This window comes from Polypterus senegalus, chromosome 17, assembly GCF_016835505.1.
Source record: "Polypterus senegalus isolate Bchr_013 chromosome 17, ASM1683550v1, whole genome shotgun sequence".
NCBI classification, from domain to species: domain Eukaryota; kingdom Metazoa; phylum Chordata; class Cladistia; order Polypteriformes; family Polypteridae; genus Polypterus; species Polypterus senegalus.
In genome coordinates, this window is record NC_053170.1 from 83,483,261 (window position 1) to 83,502,938 (window position 19,678).

Sequence of the window (19,678 nt, forward strand, 5' to 3'; positions counted from 1 at the left end):
CTGAAAGCCTGTAAGCCTCAGATTCAGGAGGAACAGTGTGGTTTTTGTCCTGGTCGCGGAACAGTGGACTACCTCTACACCCTTAGCAAGGACCTGGAGGGTGCATGGGAGTTTGCCCAACTACTCTAACATGTGTTTTGTGGACTTGGAAAAGGCGTTTGATCGTGTGCCTCGGGGATTCCTGTGGGGGGATGCTGCGGGAGTATGGGGTACCGGACCCCCTGATAAGGCCTGTTCGGTCCCTGTACAACTGGTGCCAGAGCTTGGTCCGCATTACAGTTTCCAGTGAGAGTTGTACTCCGCCAGGACTGCCTTTTGTCACCGATTCTGTTCATAAATTTTATGGACAGAATTTCTAGGCGCAGCCAGGGTGTTGCGGGGGTCCGGTTTGGAGGACTCAGGATTGGGTCACTGCTTTTTGCAGATGATGTTGTCCTGTTTGCTTCATCAGGCTGTGATCTTCTGCTCTCTCTGAATTGGTTCGCAGCTGAGTGTGAAGCGGCTGAGATGGGAATCAGCACCTCCAAATCCAAGACCATGGTCCTCAGCAGGAAAAGGGTGGAGTGCCCTCTCACGGTTGGGAACGAGATCCTGCCCCAAGTGGAGGAGTTCAAGTATCTCGGGGTATTTTTCATGAGTGAGGGAAGAATGGAGCGTGAGATCGACAGGCGGATTAGTGTGGTTTCTGCAGTGATGTGGGCTCTACATTGGTATGTCGTGGTGTAAAAGGAGCTGAGCCATAAGGCAAAGCTCTCGATTTACCAGTCAATCTACGTTTCTACCCTCATCTATGGTCATGAGCTAAGGGTACTGACCGAAAGAACGAGATTGCGAATACAAGCGGCTGAAATGAGTTTCCTCCGCAGGGTGTCTGGGCTTTCCCTTAAAGATAGGGTGAGAAGCTCAGTCATCCAGGAAGGGCTCAGAGTAGAGCTGCTGCTCCTCCGCATCAGATGAGGTGGCTCGGGCATCTGATCAGGATGCCTCCTGGACGCCTCCCTGGCGAGGTGTTCCGGGCACGTCCAACCGGAAGGAGGCCCCGAGGAAGACCCAGGACACACTGGAGGGACTGTGTCACCCGGTTGGTCTGGGAACGCCTTGGGATTCCCTTGGAAGAGCTGGAAGAAGTGGCCGGGGAGAGGGAACTCTGGGCATCTCTGCTCAAGCTGCTGCCCCTGCGACCCAACCTTGGATAAGCAGAAGATGATGGATGGATGGATGAAAGCCTAATTTACACAGGAAACAGATTGTCTATGTTCACTAAAAAAGAGCCTTTCTTTTGCCAAAAGTCCATCACTGATGTTTGTGCTATATTTTACCAGCCTTTAAAAGGACCATTAAGCAACTCTTCATAGATCAAGGTTTGAAAACCACCTTCTACATAACAGCATTCTAGAGCACCAGCAGTTTAAAGTAGAAAAATACATTTATCCAATAGATGGTTTAAGCGAATATCTATAAATATCTAAATTGTAACTAATAATTCTCAAATCTCAGTTATGAAACCTATGGTGATTTGGTAGAGAGAATACCTTGGCTCTCGGTTATCCTGAAGTTGAGTGTGTTTGACCTAGTTATGGGACAAGCAAAGTTACACTGAGGGAAGGGCTTGGAAACAAGTGCTTACTAATCTTGAAATGAACATATACTGGGGGGAAATCTTGCACTAAAGAGGCAAAAGAGATTCTTGCAAGAAAATTCTCTAACATTAGTGCAAACATTACATGGTAACTAGTTTTCTATCATCAATACCTCTTTACAACTAGAGACATTCCCAGAGAAATGACTTACTTGCTGACTTCCTTGTATTGGGCTATCTCCTCAATGTAAAGGAGGTCATGAAGCCTGGATTGGTAGTTGTCCTTGGTCAACATTTTATCTAGGACACTCTGTGTAAAGAGCTGGTCTGCTGAAAGTGGGATGTGGTACCGCATCAGAAGGCTTCTCTCCAATTCAGTAGTCTCATTGGGTTCAAATTCAACTATTGTTTTGCATGAGGAGTCCCACCGTTTTGCTGTGATGAGTAGCTGTTGACGGGCTTGTCTCAAATGTTCTAGATCTACAAGGAAAGAAAGGGTGCGAGGAATAATTACCTCAGCTCATCAGGGACTGAAAGGGAAATGGAACTGCATGAACTATTAAGAGAAATTTAGGGTTTTGCCTAGGCAATCACAATGTATTCAACAATTGGCTGTTATGTGCATTTACAATCTCCATGAAAATACAAGTTACATAACAAAAGGATCATCAATGAAAGGCCGAAGAGGAAAATCGGTATAAGACCCAGGAAACATTTTCACAAATGGCAGAAAACAAAAAATGGAACAGCAATGGTTAAGAAATACTGCAGTGAAATGGACTATTATTGCCATTCAAAACTTACACAATACAATAGAATTATCTAGAGAGAAAAGACACTCTCTTGAAGTACAGTAAGTGAAAGCCAAGTTATTCTTATAAAGAGAAGGGACTGAAGGAGGAAGTGAGAAACCCTTATACAGTATTTCACACCACAGTGAAATTACAACCACTGACATAAATTTTAATAGAATGTACCTATCCACATAAATGATAATGAATATGCTGATTACTGTGTTACCTTGTAGCACAATGCTAAATCAGAAAATTTCCAGTGGTGACTGAAGCTGCGAGTTTCATTTTTTCCTCCCAACTACTGACCTTTGCAAAACAGTTAATTTGTCAAACCTACAGTAACAATAGCAACAGCTATCTGCTAACACCTGTCTTGCACCTTGAATCCCCTTTCAGCTAAAATGCAGAAATAAGAACCAAAAAATGAAAAAAAAAAAAAACTTTCAGCATAGTACTTATTTGCCTTGTAGTTGAACAGATATGTTAATTTTATGCTACCTACCAAATGTTGTAAGGTTACTGAGTTTGTAAATGTTTTCTTTAGACTTAGTAACAATGTAAAATAACCTATAATAAAATAAACTCAGCAATTACCCTGGACTGCATAATAACAGGAATACTTGTGTATAGCACAACTGCTTGTTAGGTTGATGCTAGTGCCATTTTTACCTTCAATTGAAGCAGCATCCACCATGATTCTTTGCATCAGTACAGGCTCAGTACCGAAATCAAAGACAATTGTCTGCCGAAATGTCCCAAATATTTCAGTGCTAAATGCAACCACCACTTTATAAATGCAGTGATCAAGTCCATTCTCTGTGCCTTCACCACCAATCCACTCCTGGCAGTTGTCTGGGACGTCTTGTAGCACCTGCTTGGTTGCATCTCCCACAGAAACAGTTGTGATAAAGAAATGAGGCCGGTGAGCATCATATAAAAGAGCTATTCTATACAGTGTTCTTGCAGGCTGAGGACAATAAAGAAATAAAAAGAACACCACTGTGAACAGAAAACTGGTGGCTGTCTGAAATATTCCACTAATATGCTAAAAAGTCCATACATTTAGCCATGAGATCTCTTAATCACATGTTATCATGCTTCTTACCTTACAAAAAAGTGAGAATGTCCAATTCTGGTATGATTTTTTGGCAGTTACTGTGACAGACAGCTCTGGGGTGGGCTCCACAGTTACTCCTTCTAAATATTCACTAAGCTTGAGAAAAAAAACCAAACAAGAGACTAAATATGAATATTACAAACCAATTTACTTCTACCTCACACATTCTGCTAGCAAAATAGTGAATAATGCAAACTGGGAAGTACAAAGAAAAAGCACTAGTATCAGAGCAAGCCAAGACAAAAAAAAGAACAGAAGCAGTAATTAGAAAATTAAACACTGGCAGGGCATTGGTAAAAATTACAGGAAGAACATGCTAAACATTACTGGAGGAGGGCCTACACAGCAGGTACCTAGGTTAAACGATCTGCAAAGTTCATACTTACCACTCTCTCGGGAGTCAGGGAATTCATCCACTTCTCGATGAGCATCTCCATGTAGTTTCCCGTGAGCTGCTTTCCTTCCTGCTCCTGTTTCAGGCGAATCAAACGTGAAGCATACCGCTTCTGCCATTCTGCAAGCTCCTGCGTTGAGTGGGCTGAGGTGCACTGTGCCCCATAGCGGCAAAGACCCTGTTCCAAAAACCTGTACCCAAGACAGCACTAAAGTGTCAGTAGAGGTACAGATTGAAGTGCATCAGTGTAACAAGACACTATATATATATATATATATACACATACATACACACACACACACACACACACACACACATACATACATATTATATATATCTATATACTGTATCTATATATACAGTGCATCTGGGAAGTATTCACAGCGTTTCACTTTTTCAACATTTTGTTATGTTACAGCCTTATTCCAAAATGGATTAAATTCATTTTTTTCCTCAGAATTCTACACACAACACCCCATAATGACAACGTGAAAAAAGTTTACTTCAGGTTTTTGCAAATTTATTAAAAATAAAAAAATTGAGAAAGCACATGTACATAAGTTTTCATAGCCTTTGCCATGAAGCTCCAAATTGAGCTCAGGTGCATCCTGTTTCCCCTGATCATCCTTGAGATGTTTCTGCTGCTTCATTGGAGTCCACCAGTGGTAAATTCAGTTGATTGGACCTGATTTGGAAAGGCACACACATGTCTATATAAGGTCCCACAGTTGACAGTTCATGTCAGAGCACAAACCAAGCATGAAGTCAAAGGAATTGTCTGTAGACCTCCGAGACAGGATTGTCTTGAGGCACAATTCTGGGTAAGGTTACAGAAAAATTTCTGCTGCTTTTAAGGTCCCAATGAACACAGTGGCCTCCATCATCCATAAGTGGAAGAATTTTGAAACCACCAGGACTCTTCCTAGAGCTGGCCTGCCATCTAAACTGAGCGATCGGGGGAGAAGGGCCTTAGTCAGGGAGGTGACCAAGAACCCGATGGTCACTCTGTCAGAGCTCCAGAGGTCCTCTGTGGAGAGAGGAGAACCTTCCAGAAGGACAACCATCTCTGCAGCAATCCACCAATCAGGCCTGTATGGTAGAGTGGCCAGATGAAAGCCACTCCTTAGTAAAAGGCACATGGCAGCCCACCTGGAGTTTGCCAAAAGGCACCTGAAGGACTCTCAGACCATGAGAAACAAAATTCTCTGGTCTGATGAGACAAAGATTGAACTCTTTGGTGTAAATGTCAGGTGTCACGTTTGGAGGAAACCAGGCACCGCTCATCACCAGGCCAATACCATCCCTACAGTGAAGCCTGGTGGTGGCAGCATCATGCTGTGGGGATGTTTTTCAGCGGCAGGAACTGGGAGACTAGTCAGGATAAAGGGAAAGATGACTGCAGCAATGTACAGAGACATCCTGGATGAAAACCTGCTCCAGAGCGCTCTTGACCTCAGACTGGGGCGACAGTTCTTTCAGCAGGACAACGACCCTGAGCACACGGCCAAGATATCAAAGGAGTGGCTTCAGGACAACTCTGTGAATGTCCTTGAGTGGCCCAGCCAGAGCCCAGACTTGAATCCGATTGAACATCTCTGGAGAGATCTTAAAATGGCTGTGCACCGACGCTTCCCATCCAAACTGATGGAGCTTGAGAGGTGCTACAAAGAGGAATGGGCGAAACTGGCCAAGGATAGGTGTGCCAAGCTTGTGGCATTATATTCAAAAAGACTGGAAGCTGTAATTGCTTCCAAAGGTGCACCGACAAAGTACTGGGCAAAGGCTATGAAGATTTATGTACATGTGATTTTTCAGTTTTTTTATTTTTAATAAATTTGCAAAAACCTCAAGTAAACTTTTTTCACGTTGTCATAATGGGGTGTTCTGTGTAGAATTCTGAGGCAAAAAATGAATTTAATCCATTTTGGAATAAGGCTATAACATAACAAAATGTGGAAAAAGTGATGCGCTTTGAATACTTTCCAGATGCACTGTATATATATGTATATATATATGTGTGTGTGTATATATATATATATATATATATATATATATATATATATATATATATATATATATGTGTGGGTGTGTGTGGGTGTGAATGAGACAAAAAGGATGGTTTTGACATTACAAATTAATTTTTAAAGTTATTCATAATAACTTAATATTCCCAAACCCACTTAGTGTAATTTATGCTCACTGGGGGTTATCTACCTCAGCAGTGCGGAGTACAAGGCAGTAAACAACCCTCACCATTGCAATGGTCCATTATTGGACCCTCTTACACTTACTTACACAAGCATGCGCACACACACACACACAATTAAGACAATTTGTAATCATTACTCAATCCAACCTGTAAGTGTCTGGGGATGTGAAAAACCAAAGTACTTGGGGTCACAGAGCATGCAAAACTCACCAAATTTCCTTAAAATCATTCACAACAATTCCTGCAATACCCTCACCTTTTGCAAAGGGTGTACTCCTCGCTGCTAGTAACTCCACGAGGGGGTGGTCGAAACTGCCATCCATCCTCAATATCTTAAAAGAAAGATGGCGTTAAACCGTTGCACATTTTTGAATAACTACCCATAAAGAAGAATGTGACAGGTATAAAATGAAACACCTAGTGAGAAAAAAAAACCTAACACCTGATAGACTCTTAAGTGGGTAATTTCAAAAGATGAATGTAACACAATAAAGCTTATTTCTATTTCACAATTTCAGAAATAAAATAAATATAAGAATGTATCAGACACTGTGAGCACAGACAAGGAAGTTGGTGACTTAACAACAACGCGAATTTGCAGAGTTCTGTTGCCCAAATAATTATAAAGCAGCCACTTGCCCGTTGGAGCGGGTTTGCAAGATGAAAAATACATAACTTCCTTAGTGCTGATAAAGGACCATAAAGGCTTTCAAAGCCAGATACTGTTTGAAAAAGTCATTAACTAGAATGCAATTGTTTGTAAGAGCACAAATAAACTGTTGGTACTAACGTTTTAAAGTTTGTAGGGTATCTATTTGCTGCAGTGTAAATGAACAAAAGGGATGACAATCTGAAATGCTCTACAAAAACAATCTTGTGTGATTTTTTGCAAAATACCCGTGTTTAAATTTTTGATTTCTACACTGTATTTCATTTTTAGATAGCCTCCAATAACACCCCACTAGTAAACAATTAAAAATTACACTTCAGTGTGAAAGTAGTACTGACAACAACAGATGTCACAATAAAATTAACTGGTGGCAAAACACAGAATATTTGTGTTCATTATGGACAATATTCTGCATTTTGGATCCTTATCATTTTGATAATTTCCATTTGTGATATTTAGCAGTCAAGAGAAAAAATGATTCCTCTTTTTTCTAGACACCTAAAAAGACAGTAGAGGAAAGTATTTCAACATACTAGTTAAATACAGGAAATGAAAGTGGAACTTCTATTATAGGTGAGGTTTTCCTCATTGAAGTGTGTTTCATATCTACTGTATATTAGTTTTTCTTTTACCAATGCAATAAGTGGATGGGTTGCCAAGTAATCTGGGAAATCTCACTATAAGGGGTGGATAAAAGAGCTGCAATATCTAATTTTGCAAACTGAATTAATTTATCAAATTGAATGATTTCCTAAACCAGTCTCACCTCAGCTACTCGCATGATGCAATGTGTATCTTCATTGAAAAATTGGAGACAACTTTGTAATTAGTCGCACATTACGATTCACTCATGGTCACAGCAACTGTGAAGTTGCAAGATTTTATCAATTGCATTCCTTATATGTAACATACCTTCCATGTAAAATTCGTTGTAAGTTGTTTTAAAATGTAAATCTGACATTGGCTTAAGGCAATAACCTGATCCCACCTTGCCCAAAATGCGAATGCATTTAGGGGGCTCTCACCTTCTTTCAATGATTTAACTTACAATGCAAATCAAACAGCAGTGTTCTCACCTTCTGTTTATTATAAAAACATTAGAAAATGTGATTCAGTATGCCTTTTGTAAATGTGACTTAATTCCAAATTTGTATGTGTGCCTTTATTGTTGTTACAAGACATTCTTTCTATTATTTATTTACTGGTGCCATGTCTCTAAAAAGGGTACACTTCCAGCTCCTTCAGCATGCAATGCCACACTCTTAATACATTTTTTTCTGGGGAAACTGTGAATACTGAATTAGGTATAGATAGTGCATGTCCATTGAAAAGCTTCCACATTAAATACAGGACTGAATAAAAAAATGAAGAAGCATATCCTGTTGACTTTGTATTAAATAGATTTTGTAAACATGAAGCCTGCAGTGCCTCCTCCTAAGTTTTTCATTTTGGGATGGACTAAGTGTAGTCATATTTTAGGAGACAACATTTACGGATTAATTTGAATTGTCTTTGTTTGTGGCTGCAATTTAGGTCTCCTTTTTTAACCAGGCTTCCATTCCAAAACAGTCCAGAACAGATATAAAGTATGATCTGCAATTGGCACAAAAAGACTCATACATCAAACCGTACCTAATTTACAGTGGCAGGTTGAAAAACATCCAACGCTAGAGTAAAATCATCTTCTCTGACAGAAATTACATATTAAACAACAACTTAACTTTTCTGGGACAGAAACACTTAGCCTGCTATTTGTCTTTCATTATTCTTTTGTCATTATAGTTTAGATCTGTGTCATTAAACTAAATAAAAAATTACAAATGACATTTCAGCCACAAAAACATGACAGCATTAAAGAAAAAAAGTGAATCTGCTATAATAAGTACAAAACATAAAAAGTAAAGAAGTCTTTCGGAAATAAAGTAGCCACTTCATCATCGAGTTGTTAAATGAGAAGTGTTTAAAATCACAGCATAAGTATATTAAGATGATGTATTTCTTCATTTAAAGTAACGTCTTTTGTCTTATAATGACTCAAACCTGCTTGATCCAATTCAAGGTCAAAGGGAGCCAGAGCCTATCTCCGCAGTACACAGCCCTGGACAGGGTGCTAGTTCACCACAAGACCTAAACATGCATACACGCACACTCGCACTTATACAAAGCCAAATTTGAATTATTAAATAGTGTATCCAGCAAGTGTTTGGGGATGTAACAGAAACATACAAACAGTCAGAAGGAGAATGTGAAAACTCAACTGGGAGAATGAGCTCCCACTGGATTCAAACCCAGGATTCTATTCTGAATGTTGAGGAAGGGATTCTACCTAGTCTGTCATCATCGTTTGATGATTAACAAACAAAATGAAAATCTTGAAAGATTAATTTGTGTGCATAGTGTGATATTCATTTATGCTTTGCATTAAGAAACACCAACTTTGTATGTAAATGTAAATTTAAAGGCATTATTTTTCAAAAACATATTACTCCTAGAAGGAAAAAAAGGAGGAAGAAGTGGTGTGAACAGATGAATAGCAATGTAAAACACATTAGTCTCGGGAAAAAAAGAATATGGAATAATCATAGCAATGAAGATGTTTTTCCAACAAAAATCTCAGCCCAAAATGAAAGGAATGACAGAAAAAAATATGATGCTTTGATCTTCAGCATTAGGGCCAACATACTGATGAAAACTTAATCCTGGATTTAACAGCAAATATGTATGAGAATGTCACTGTACTTGTGTAATGAGGTGAGAGTTAAAAGAACATTCAAATAAAATGTCAAAGGTCTTAAACACACAAAGAAGTCTTAAGTAGAACAGAAGGAGAAAAAATGAGTTTTAGAATGGGTAAGTTAAAGTTTCAACCTTAACTGCATCAAAAGGCTATACTATAACATGAAAAAAAGCAGTTCATGTAAAACAGGCCAAAATCAAATTATTTGAAACAATTAGTTTACAATTAAGGAGCAAATATTTCACCCAATAAATGAAACAGATTTATAATGGGTATGGAAAATACCACTTCTAAGAAAAGAGCTACCACTGGTAACTAAATAAAACAATGCCCATACTTTTTACAACAAAGAAATGCTAGATCGTTATGTTTAATAAAGACATTAAAAATAACATTTCAGGTCAAACTAATGTAGGATTACATATAATTCTAAATGGTCCAAAAATGTATTTGACATTGGATTTGTATATTAAAAACAAACTCATAACAATAATGTATATGAATAAACAGAAAAGGCAGATGATTATTCATTATAGTGTAATGTTCTGATTAAAGCCAATGCAGTTTTATTGAATGTAGTGGTCTCATTTATTTAAAAAAAAAAAAATGTGGCTTTGGTTAAATAGAGAGGTACAATTTGATCTCTAAAAAATGCAAAGCCGAGTACATTAGTTTAGTATATTTTAAATATATATATTTTAAAGTTGAGATTGTAGCCAATTATATTAGCTTATAGTGTTCCAAACCTTATCAAGCTTAACTGCTACTACTGCTGGTGGCAAGAAATCTTTCATATACTGTACCTCAAGTTACAAAAACTTCTTCCTTCTTATTATTTTACAAAAAGTATTTCTCTTAAGGAGACAAGTAACATTTTTAAAAGATGTTATGTTAAAGCATCTTCATTTAAGACCAATGTTTTTTCAAACAGAAAGGCTTTTAAATTTGTCTATACACCTGGTCCTGTGTAACAGCATATAAGTTAATTCAATACAAGATTTTTATTAACACTATTTAATCACTGCAGATTGTAGATGTATTTTATTCTTTTAACACGCAATGCCACATTCAAGTGTTGACTGTGAACACACTTAAAAAGATGACCACATCAAGTAAACCATGCAAGGCCAGTCTGTACTTCAGTATTAATTTCTCCATTAGGCTACTCTTTCACATGTTGGTTCACAAAGTAAGGTAGCTAATAGGTTATGCTTTGAAAATATCATGGACTTCAAAAGATTTAAAGACTGTCAAGGCTATCAGTATACCTTACTGAAAGCATAAACAGTTTTCCTAAAGAGGTAAAATAAACATAACCATTAGTCCATTCCATATAATAAAGCTAATCAGGAATTGAACATAAATGTAACAAAAAAAAATAAAATTATAATTTTAGACAGCACCACTCACTCTAATTAGTGTGAAGTTTCAGTTTGAAGCCAATGGATCCCACCACATTTACAGAATTACATATATAGGTAACTTAATCAGAGGAGATGAAGTTATTCTAACAACCTCTAGTTTAATGAATCAGCAAAAGAACTGTATGGATATATAGGAGTCCATGATATTATTTATCTTTGTAGACTGGGCTGTTCAACATCCTTGAGCCATTTTAAAGCACTAAATTAAAAAATACTAAATGACAAACATCAGAATTTAAAAAGTGCCTATCATGGATTTTTACTTATTTTTTTATACCAGAACAGATGAAGTCTTAGTTTACATAAGGTGGATGCAACAAAAAAGCACCACATAACCTATACTTCCTAGAAAAAATAATACTGTCTTCTTTTCTTTTTGATACTTTACCTTCCTCTGTTTCTTCCACATATCCTGAGGTTATCACATTACTTGCTGCCTAAAAAAACAGAAATGTCATAAATGAGGATTAAAGGCCATCAAAAAGAAAGGGAATAGCAGCACCTTTATTAATTTTGAGGCTGAGACAAGTCTGAGATTAGTTATGGCAATGCTAGGTTTGGGTCTAGAGAAGTTAAAAATCAATCATTGATCCATATTACCTTACCATTCTTGAATACAGGTCACCTCTTCTGATGTTCTAAACAAAGCCAAATCCTACCTCATAAAGCAAAAACACTAACAATATGGGTCCTAGTCTATCATCTTACCAGGACACTTACCTCTATCTCAGCAAGCAGCATTTTCAGTCTGGACAAGTCCTTGGTCACCATTCCATTCTAGAAAAAAGAGCCACACTTTATATTAAAAGCAAATACTGATTGTGACACAGCCCACACACCATACAGAAAGTCATAGCTGTCAACACCAAACCATTAAATTCTCAAACTATTCCTACCCTGGGCAATTAAATCTTAAACTCCCATATAGTCATCCATTCATCCCTTAACCAACAGTTCTTTTTGTTAGCCCCTACAATACCAGCTTGTTCTAGTGAATTCATTTTAATGTCTTATTGTTACTTTTTGGGGCGGCACGGTGGCGCAGTGGTAGCACTGCTGCCCCACAGTTAGGAGACATGGGTTCGCATCCTGGGTCCTCCCTGCGTGGAGTTTGCATGTTCTCCCCGTGTCTTTGAGGGTTTCCTCCTGGTGCTCTGGTTTCCTCCCACAGTCCAAAGACATGCAGATTAGGTGCATTGGCGATCCTAAATTGTCCCTAGTGTGTGAGTGGTTTGTGTGTGCCCTGTGGTAGGCTGGCGCCCTGCCTAGTATTTGTTCTTGCCTTGTGTCCTGTGCTGGCTGAGATTGGCTCAAGCAGACCCCCGTGACCCTGTGTTAGGATATAGCGGGTTGGATACTGACTGTTACTTTTTGATACACGTCATATGTTTATATCTGCCTGTTTAGTAGTTTTTGTTTCCTCTGTCCATGTACCATGTATTGGTTATTCATTTTGCAATTACTGCACAATATACTTTACTTATTTATTTATTTACTGATTGATTGATTGTATTATTTGTTGTATGAGTGTTTCTACTAATGTATGCATCTAAATTTCCCCTTGGGAGGTTATTTCATTTATTTATTTAATCTAATCTACTGCATTAGTTTTATTGTTTAGACTTGAGTACATTCTGTCTATAGTTTATACAGTATGTAAGCTATTATAACAGTACTGTTTTTCTTTGTGATCAATAAAGCCTGTACTTAATAAGTTGTGGTAAAGCAACTAATACTACTTTTTCAATTAACACAAGGAACCATATCCAGAATATCCAGCATTCTCTTTTCTTGAAAGCAGAAACTCTAAGGGTTGTACTACTACTATAGTGATAAAATCAATGTAAGTGAGGCATATTGGCATGCGTTTCCACATGAAAGACATGGAAAAAGATACAATGGTGTTTTCTTTTTTTTTCTTTTGTTTGAACACTGTGCAGCATCAAGTTCCTTCATTACTTACAATTATTGTACAAGGCCAAAACAATCTAAATAACTTAAAACAGCACCAAGGCTTTAATTTTCATCAGCATGACAACACAGACTGATATCTATTAGTGACCATAACATCAGCACAGCCTCAATGAAGTTTTTTCATTAACGTAGAAAAAAAAGCAAGCTACACAGTTTCACAAAGGTTTTAAATCACAACAAGCCTGAACCAATTCATGGTATGGTGCTAATGGGAAGGCAGCCTAAATGACATGCTTGACCAAAGCAATAGCTATAAAGTATTACAGACTGGATTCAGAGATGGTCACAAAATCAAGCAATGCTAATTTTAAAAATAAAAACAAAGACAGCAAATTATCTAGCCCTCAATTATCAAACCAGTTAAATCCAATCCCGGGTTACAGGAAGCCAGAATTTACCTTGGCAACATCATATACAGTGCTATTACTTATCCTGGATGTGATGTTTGTTAATCACGAGGCACACTCATGTACACATCTAAACACACTCAAACTGAGGCCAGTCAGAGTCACTAATTATTCAAATGTGTGTCACTAGAACTTGGGAGGAGCACTGGAACACACAGAGGTGGCCAACATGATCAGATCCCGCGTTGGATCTTAAGCCTAGGACCCGAGAACTTTGAGGCACCAATGATAACACCTGCACTACTGCCACACTCATGGTGTCAATCATGTCTCAGTTAAATTTTTGTATTAAGTCTTGAATCTGACATTATGGATCATAACATATTGCACTGAACTGGCTTAACTTAACTTAAGGACTTTTTTCATTTAGGTCAAGACATTCCGCATGCTTATCTACATTTCTTTTCACTGTACAAGCTATTGCTCAAACAGGAACAAGATACTATTTGCTGTCTCAAAGAGCATGAGGTAACTCTTAAATAATTATGCAGAAGCTCCTGTAGGTGCTTACACATACTTCGTGCCAGTTTTTGCTAACTTTCTAAATCCTTTAATATACTATATTTCATTCAATGCCAACCAAATGGTAACTTCTTTAAAATAAAAGAAAACAAAACAGAGTTTTTTCTTATTGTTACAAGCACTAAAAAATGACAGAGTATTAAGCAAAATCGGTTTGTGAGTAATGACTTACTAGAATTTTTAAATTACATACTGAAAATGTCACTAAGGTACTGATTCATCTTAGAAACTTCGTGGGGTTAGATTCTGCTTCATTTTTCTAGATGTTAAAAGAATTTGTTCTGTTTTACATTGACAGAATTATTACAAAACACTATTCGGTTTGCACCTTATTACAACAGTCTACAGTCACTGTACACAAAAAAAAAAAAAATAAATGTTCACCTGCTGGCTCTTAAAGCTCTTAACAGTGCAGATTTAGGTGTGTGTAATTGCTCATTCATTAGTTTGTATTTTAAACAATTTTCTTAAGACCATATAGTGCTTGGTTACTCACTATATTAATGACAAAGCACAAAAGGAGTGGTATCCCAAACATCTGCTTTTATCCATTACAATACAATCCAATTTATTTTTTACATCCCAAAATCACACAAGAAGTGCCGCAATGGCCTTTAAAATGGCCCTGCCTTTTGACAACCCCAAGCCTTGACTCGCTAAGACGACAAGGGAAAAACTCCCAAAAAAACCCTTGTAGGGAAAAAAAAAACGTAAGAAACCTTGAGAATGGCAGTTCAAAGAAAGACCCCTTTCCAGGTAGGCTGGGTGTGCAGTGGGTGTCAAAAAAGGGGGTAATTACAATGCATAGAACAGAACACAAGTAAACCTCAAATTACTGTTCATTATTGGTCAATCAACTTCATTAGACTATTTTAAAACAATCTAGAAAGGCACTTTTTCTCTGAAGTGTTTTCCTAAAATTAACTTCATGTTAGGAACAGTCTATTTTAATATAGCTATTTGTTAATTATTATAAATGCCCTGTACTTGATTTGTAATGCTATGCAGAGTTGTAAGGTTACTAGTTATTGCTTAGTTTTGAATTTAAAAAGGTGTCCAGCAGCAAGCTGTAACTGAAACAACAGATCTGTAGGAGCTGACAACGTTTAACTCAGAAAATATATACTGTATATGTGTATATTTTATTCTTGCTGTGCAGCCCCTGGTAAAATAAGGTTTGGAGGTTAGTTATAACAGGGGAAAGGGATATGTCACCAGGCTGACTTTGACTAGGGCTTTTTATTAATGAAATTATATTTACTTCCAGATATCTGCGTTTCAATACAACAGTCAAACACATACTGCTATCAACAAAAGAAGAAAAAACAGTCCAATCAAAAATAAAATCAATTCTGAAAAATCACAAAAACTGTTAAGGTTGATTGAGTTAGGGCTTTCATTTACAGCTTCCTTTTGTTGGCCCATGGTTATGTGCACTGCATAATTCAGGCATTGTGGTAAAAGTGAACTGTATAAACAGTAAATGTTTATAATTTTGAAGATCTGTAAGCAATGTGATTTTTCCTTAATGAATATAGAGCAGAAAATGAATTACATTTATAAATAAATTCTTTATTTAAGAAAAATAGTAATGGATTTAAGAGTAGAGCTGCATAAACATGCATCTGAAAGAAGACAAAAACAGGTGATATATCCACATTTTGTTTACAATAAAAATGAACATTATAAACACATTTCAATACATTTGCTGTGATTCGTTTCTCAACAGACAATACTCTTCATTACTCAAGTCTATTTTTCAACACTAAATTAAATTTGATCTCTGTTTCACTTGTAAATTTTAAAGAAGGTCTAAACATGATGTAAAGAACAAATTAAAATTGTGCAATAGTACACTATGAACACATAGCTTAAAATGCAAAGATTAATAAATAATTGAGACAAGATAAATTTAACATACAGACTGCAAATCATGGGTATGTATTTATTATTGTTAGAATACCAACTAAAGAGGATCAGAAGTGATCACAGATTCTCTGCCTCCCACATGTTTCTATATGGCTCTATTGTCTTTTCAGCTTTTGAATAAGTTTGATTACAGGTACCATGATGTTACAAAGACTGGCTGAACAGCCCTGTTGTCTTGTTCACTTCCAGTTCTAAATGTGTTTTGTTGTACAGTCAACAAGCTTACAACTAAAAACATTTTTTTGCATCTCCTGTAATTTGTGTAGTATTTTCTTAATGCAACAGAAATGGGATTAATCCACCCCTTTAAAAATATATATCGGTTATTTACCACCTGATCTGGAATAGTATAGACTTTTAAACATGTTTTGAACTGCAGTATTTAAATGTTCATCTGCATATCAGGCTGATTTCAGACTACTAACCAAAAAGCCACTTTGAAATCTTTTTTTCACTTGTTTAAAAATAAATTAAATCCCTGTGCCAACAGGTGCTCTATTTTTCTGCCAAGTAAATATTATGCTACCCAACATTTTCATTCTATACATGCCAAAACTAAAAAATGATAGAAATGTGGTGTTTAGACCTGCTTAATTCTGAAAAGCATGACTAATTCGTAAATGGTTTTGGCTTTGGCCAAAAGGGCCATTAAATAATTTAGCAGCACTGTTAAAGGTTTTGAGTAATGGACAAAAGTGGAAATCCTTATTAGGCCAGTGTCAATTCTGGGTTATAATTCCTTAATGTAGATACTTAAGCCTACTTTATATTACAATCATAATGAAGAAGGCTTAGAACCATGAAATCCTGCTTTAACTCACCAAAGGTTCCTTCAACAGAGACTTGGTAAGGATATTGTGTACATCCTGCAAGCTGCCTTCCAGAAACATGCAGCGAAGCACTGCCTGAAAGGACCCATCTCCCTTGGCCAACTCCTCCGCGAGCACTGTGGACAAAATGAATGCATAGTTTTCTAACATAGACTCTCATTATACAGTACCTTTCCAAGTAAAAGCCATCACTAGAGTCATTCAAGAGCAAAAAATAAGATTACCAATAAAATATAACCACATGTACAACTGACAGGACAATTTTAAATTTATTCAGGCAGTCCAGCAAACATTCAACACTTTAGTAAATCAAAGCTAAAGAGATCAAAATCTCTATTCAAAGTGAACAAATAGGTCTTTGGCCTTGGCTTTTAAAAATCTGCCAGCCTTCTAGAGGTCTTAAAACCTAGTTGTCAGTTTTGTAATTAGTCTTTAAGAAATCTACAAGGCTAACATTCAGAGCATCCCAGGGGTCTCACACATGTATTTACAATGAGTGGTGTAGGCAAAATTTGGTGTTCACATCTATTTATTGCAAATTTTAAAGATGACTCTCAAGCACATCGCCAATGTCTTTCATTACTGACCTCTCCTTACATCTGATCTGGCAATCATTCTTAATACACATTAGCTACTCACCATGTCTGCAGTCCTCATCAGCTTGATCATAGTTTTTCTGAGAAACAAAAAGGGAAAATATATGTACTATTTACTTGTTAGCAACAACACTTAATCCAAGAACAGCTGTCTTAATCCTGAGCAGTATGTCAAACATTCAAGCTATAACCTTCAATTTACTAGATGATAAATGGACGTGCCACACATATAAATAGATGTATGTCCATCTCCACTACCTGGTAACTGAAAACATATATACTTCTTTAACACATTTCATTAAGTTAATTTTCTGACATCAGTTCCATCACCCCTAATCATACAGGATCTTCTACAATGGAAGCCAAACCATGGCACAGTAATGGAACTCTACGCATCTATAGACCCAAAAAGTATATTTGTGTTTAATTAAATTTCCATCAAAGTAATATTGCTTCATTAAATTTAATTTGAGACTTATTGTCAAGCATAAAAACTCTGAACTGGACACTTATGCTAAGTGCTCTATTTGCCCTCGAAACTGCCCAACTTATTTTAAACCAGCATTTCAAAGAAAAAGGTAAGGTACAATTCAATCACCTCTGTCATCAAAAACTGACTTACCAACTGCAGAAGCGCTGCTATCCTACAGAGCAGGGCCTTATTGCGGGCAAAATCACTGCTCTGCTGGAACGCCACGCTGGAGCTCGAGTGGATATGGCTGAGGGAGAGGAGGGCCTCAGTGCAGTGCCTCGCTGCTGCCTCGTACTCCTGCTTTCGCAACGATTCACATGCTTGTTCACAGGACTTTTCTGGCCTCCTGTCTGCCATGACTCAGAGACAGAAAATCTACAAAAGAAAAGCAATAATTGGCCCAGGTCACTAAGTGTTCACAAGCCCAGATTGGAGGAAAAGGCCAGCAAGGAAATGGATCACAACAGAAGCTGGTCTAATAAAGTCTAATATCATACTAACATGAAGCCTTAAAAGCGCAAAATTAATTAAAAAATAAGACTATGCATAACACAAAGTGCTAAGTACTATAGTGAACACTCAAGAATCTGATGGCAAATTTCTTTCAACATTTGTACTGCAATAACTTTTCCATCCACAAGAGGGAGTAAATATCTATGGAAAAACGATGGAAGTTTCAAACATCTACTTGTGTATATATATATATATATTTACACTTTGCATGTATGCTTAACAATATTCATGCGAATTATGAAATAAACATTCATAGTGTTATACAAAGTGAAAGAACTGAGAATTTGTGGGTAAAAATGATGTGCTTAAAATGCAGATTTTGTTGCTGCAAAATTACAAATCAAACAATTCAGACGGGATTAAAGGGCACATTACAGACTTTCACTTAAGGGTATTTGCACACATTTGGTTCACACCAGTTAGAAAGGAAAACAACTTGTTCTACATGGTCTCTCCTAACCCAATTTTTCAGGGCACCACAATGTTTGGGACAATTGGCGTCACTGCTTCATTAGTACAGGAATAACATACCGGTACTTAGGCTTGCTTTTACCTACAGACTACCTTTGAAGTCTGTAATTGCCATTGTTCAACATGAGGGCAAGAGCTGTGCCAATGAAAGTCAAAGAAGCCATTATGCGGCTGAAAAACATGAATAAAACCAGAGAGACATTGGAAAACCTTAGGATCACCTAAATCTACATGTCTGTAATACCTTTAAGAAGAAATAATGCACTGATGAGATCAGTAACAAAGGGAGTGGCAGGCCAAGGAAGACCTCCAATGCCGATGACGGAAGAAACATCACTATGGTAAAAGCCCCAAATACCTGCCCAACAGATCAAAAACAGTCTTCAGGAGGCAGATATGTATGTGTCAGAGACAACTAACCTCAGAAAACTTCATGAGCAGAAATATAGAGAATTGCAGAATTCTGGAAAAAGGTCTTGTGGACAGAGGAGACAAAGATGAACCCGATCAGAGTGATGGACCTCAATCTCTACAGGCTGTAGAGTTTTAGAGTTGGGACTAGAGTGGTGACAAGTGGCCACCTTGTGAAGAGTAAGAGGATGAGGACACTAGTAACACTGGCAGAGATACACAAGAGTTGAAATAAGAAATTTGTTAATGCTATCTGACAACAAAGTCAGAGATTTACATAAAGGCCCACTAGGGCATAGTAGTATTGCTGGGGCTACTTTGTCATTTTTTCTCTGATCCTTCTTTTATTCACTCTATTATAGTTGTTGGTTTCATATTCACTGGTCCACACTGGGATCACCCAGGAGCTGGGTAGACTCCAACTGTTCTGCAGACATGCACCAGGAGGAGTCATTCCCACTTGCACAAAATACACTATACTCATAAGTTAAGATGGGTAATTAAAATGGCTGTTAAACTCTGTGTCTTTCATAGTACTGTTGTGTAAAAAGCCCAAAGATAGCCCTGGGTATAACGTTAAAACTGATCCACCCTGCAAACAGTCCCCAACTTGGATTGGCACTCCAGCC

The 19,678-nt window shown here is 37.4% G+C and overlaps 1 protein-coding gene across 2 annotated transcripts in view; it reads right to left on the reverse strand.

Moving 5' to 3' along the window:
* helz (helicase with zinc finger) overlaps positions 1 to 19,678 on the reverse strand; it is a 95,161-nt gene that overhangs the window by 38,282 nt on the left and 37,201 nt on the right. For both annotated transcript variants that reach the window (XM_039739318.1, XM_039739317.1), the window contains exons 2-11: positions 17,805 to 18,029; positions 17,226 to 17,262; positions 16,578 to 16,702; positions 11,645 to 11,701; positions 11,313 to 11,361; positions 6,350 to 6,425; positions 3,877 to 4,075; positions 3,479 to 3,586; positions 3,043 to 3,340; positions 1,792 to 2,059 (exon numbers count right to left, since the gene is read on the reverse strand). In XM_039739318.1, the coding sequence (XP_039595252.1) occupies positions 1,792 to 2,059; positions 3,043 to 3,340; positions 3,479 to 3,586; positions 3,877 to 4,075; positions 6,350 to 6,425; positions 11,313 to 11,361; positions 11,645 to 11,701; positions 16,578 to 16,702; positions 17,226 to 17,262; positions 17,805 to 18,011 (1,424 nt within the window). In that variant the 5' untranslated portion in view covers positions 18,012 to 18,029. The remainder of the gene's footprint in view (positions 1 to 1,791; positions 2,060 to 3,042; positions 3,341 to 3,478; positions 3,587 to 3,876; positions 4,076 to 6,349; positions 6,426 to 11,312; positions 11,362 to 11,644; positions 11,702 to 16,577; positions 16,703 to 17,225; positions 17,263 to 17,804; positions 18,030 to 19,678) is intronic.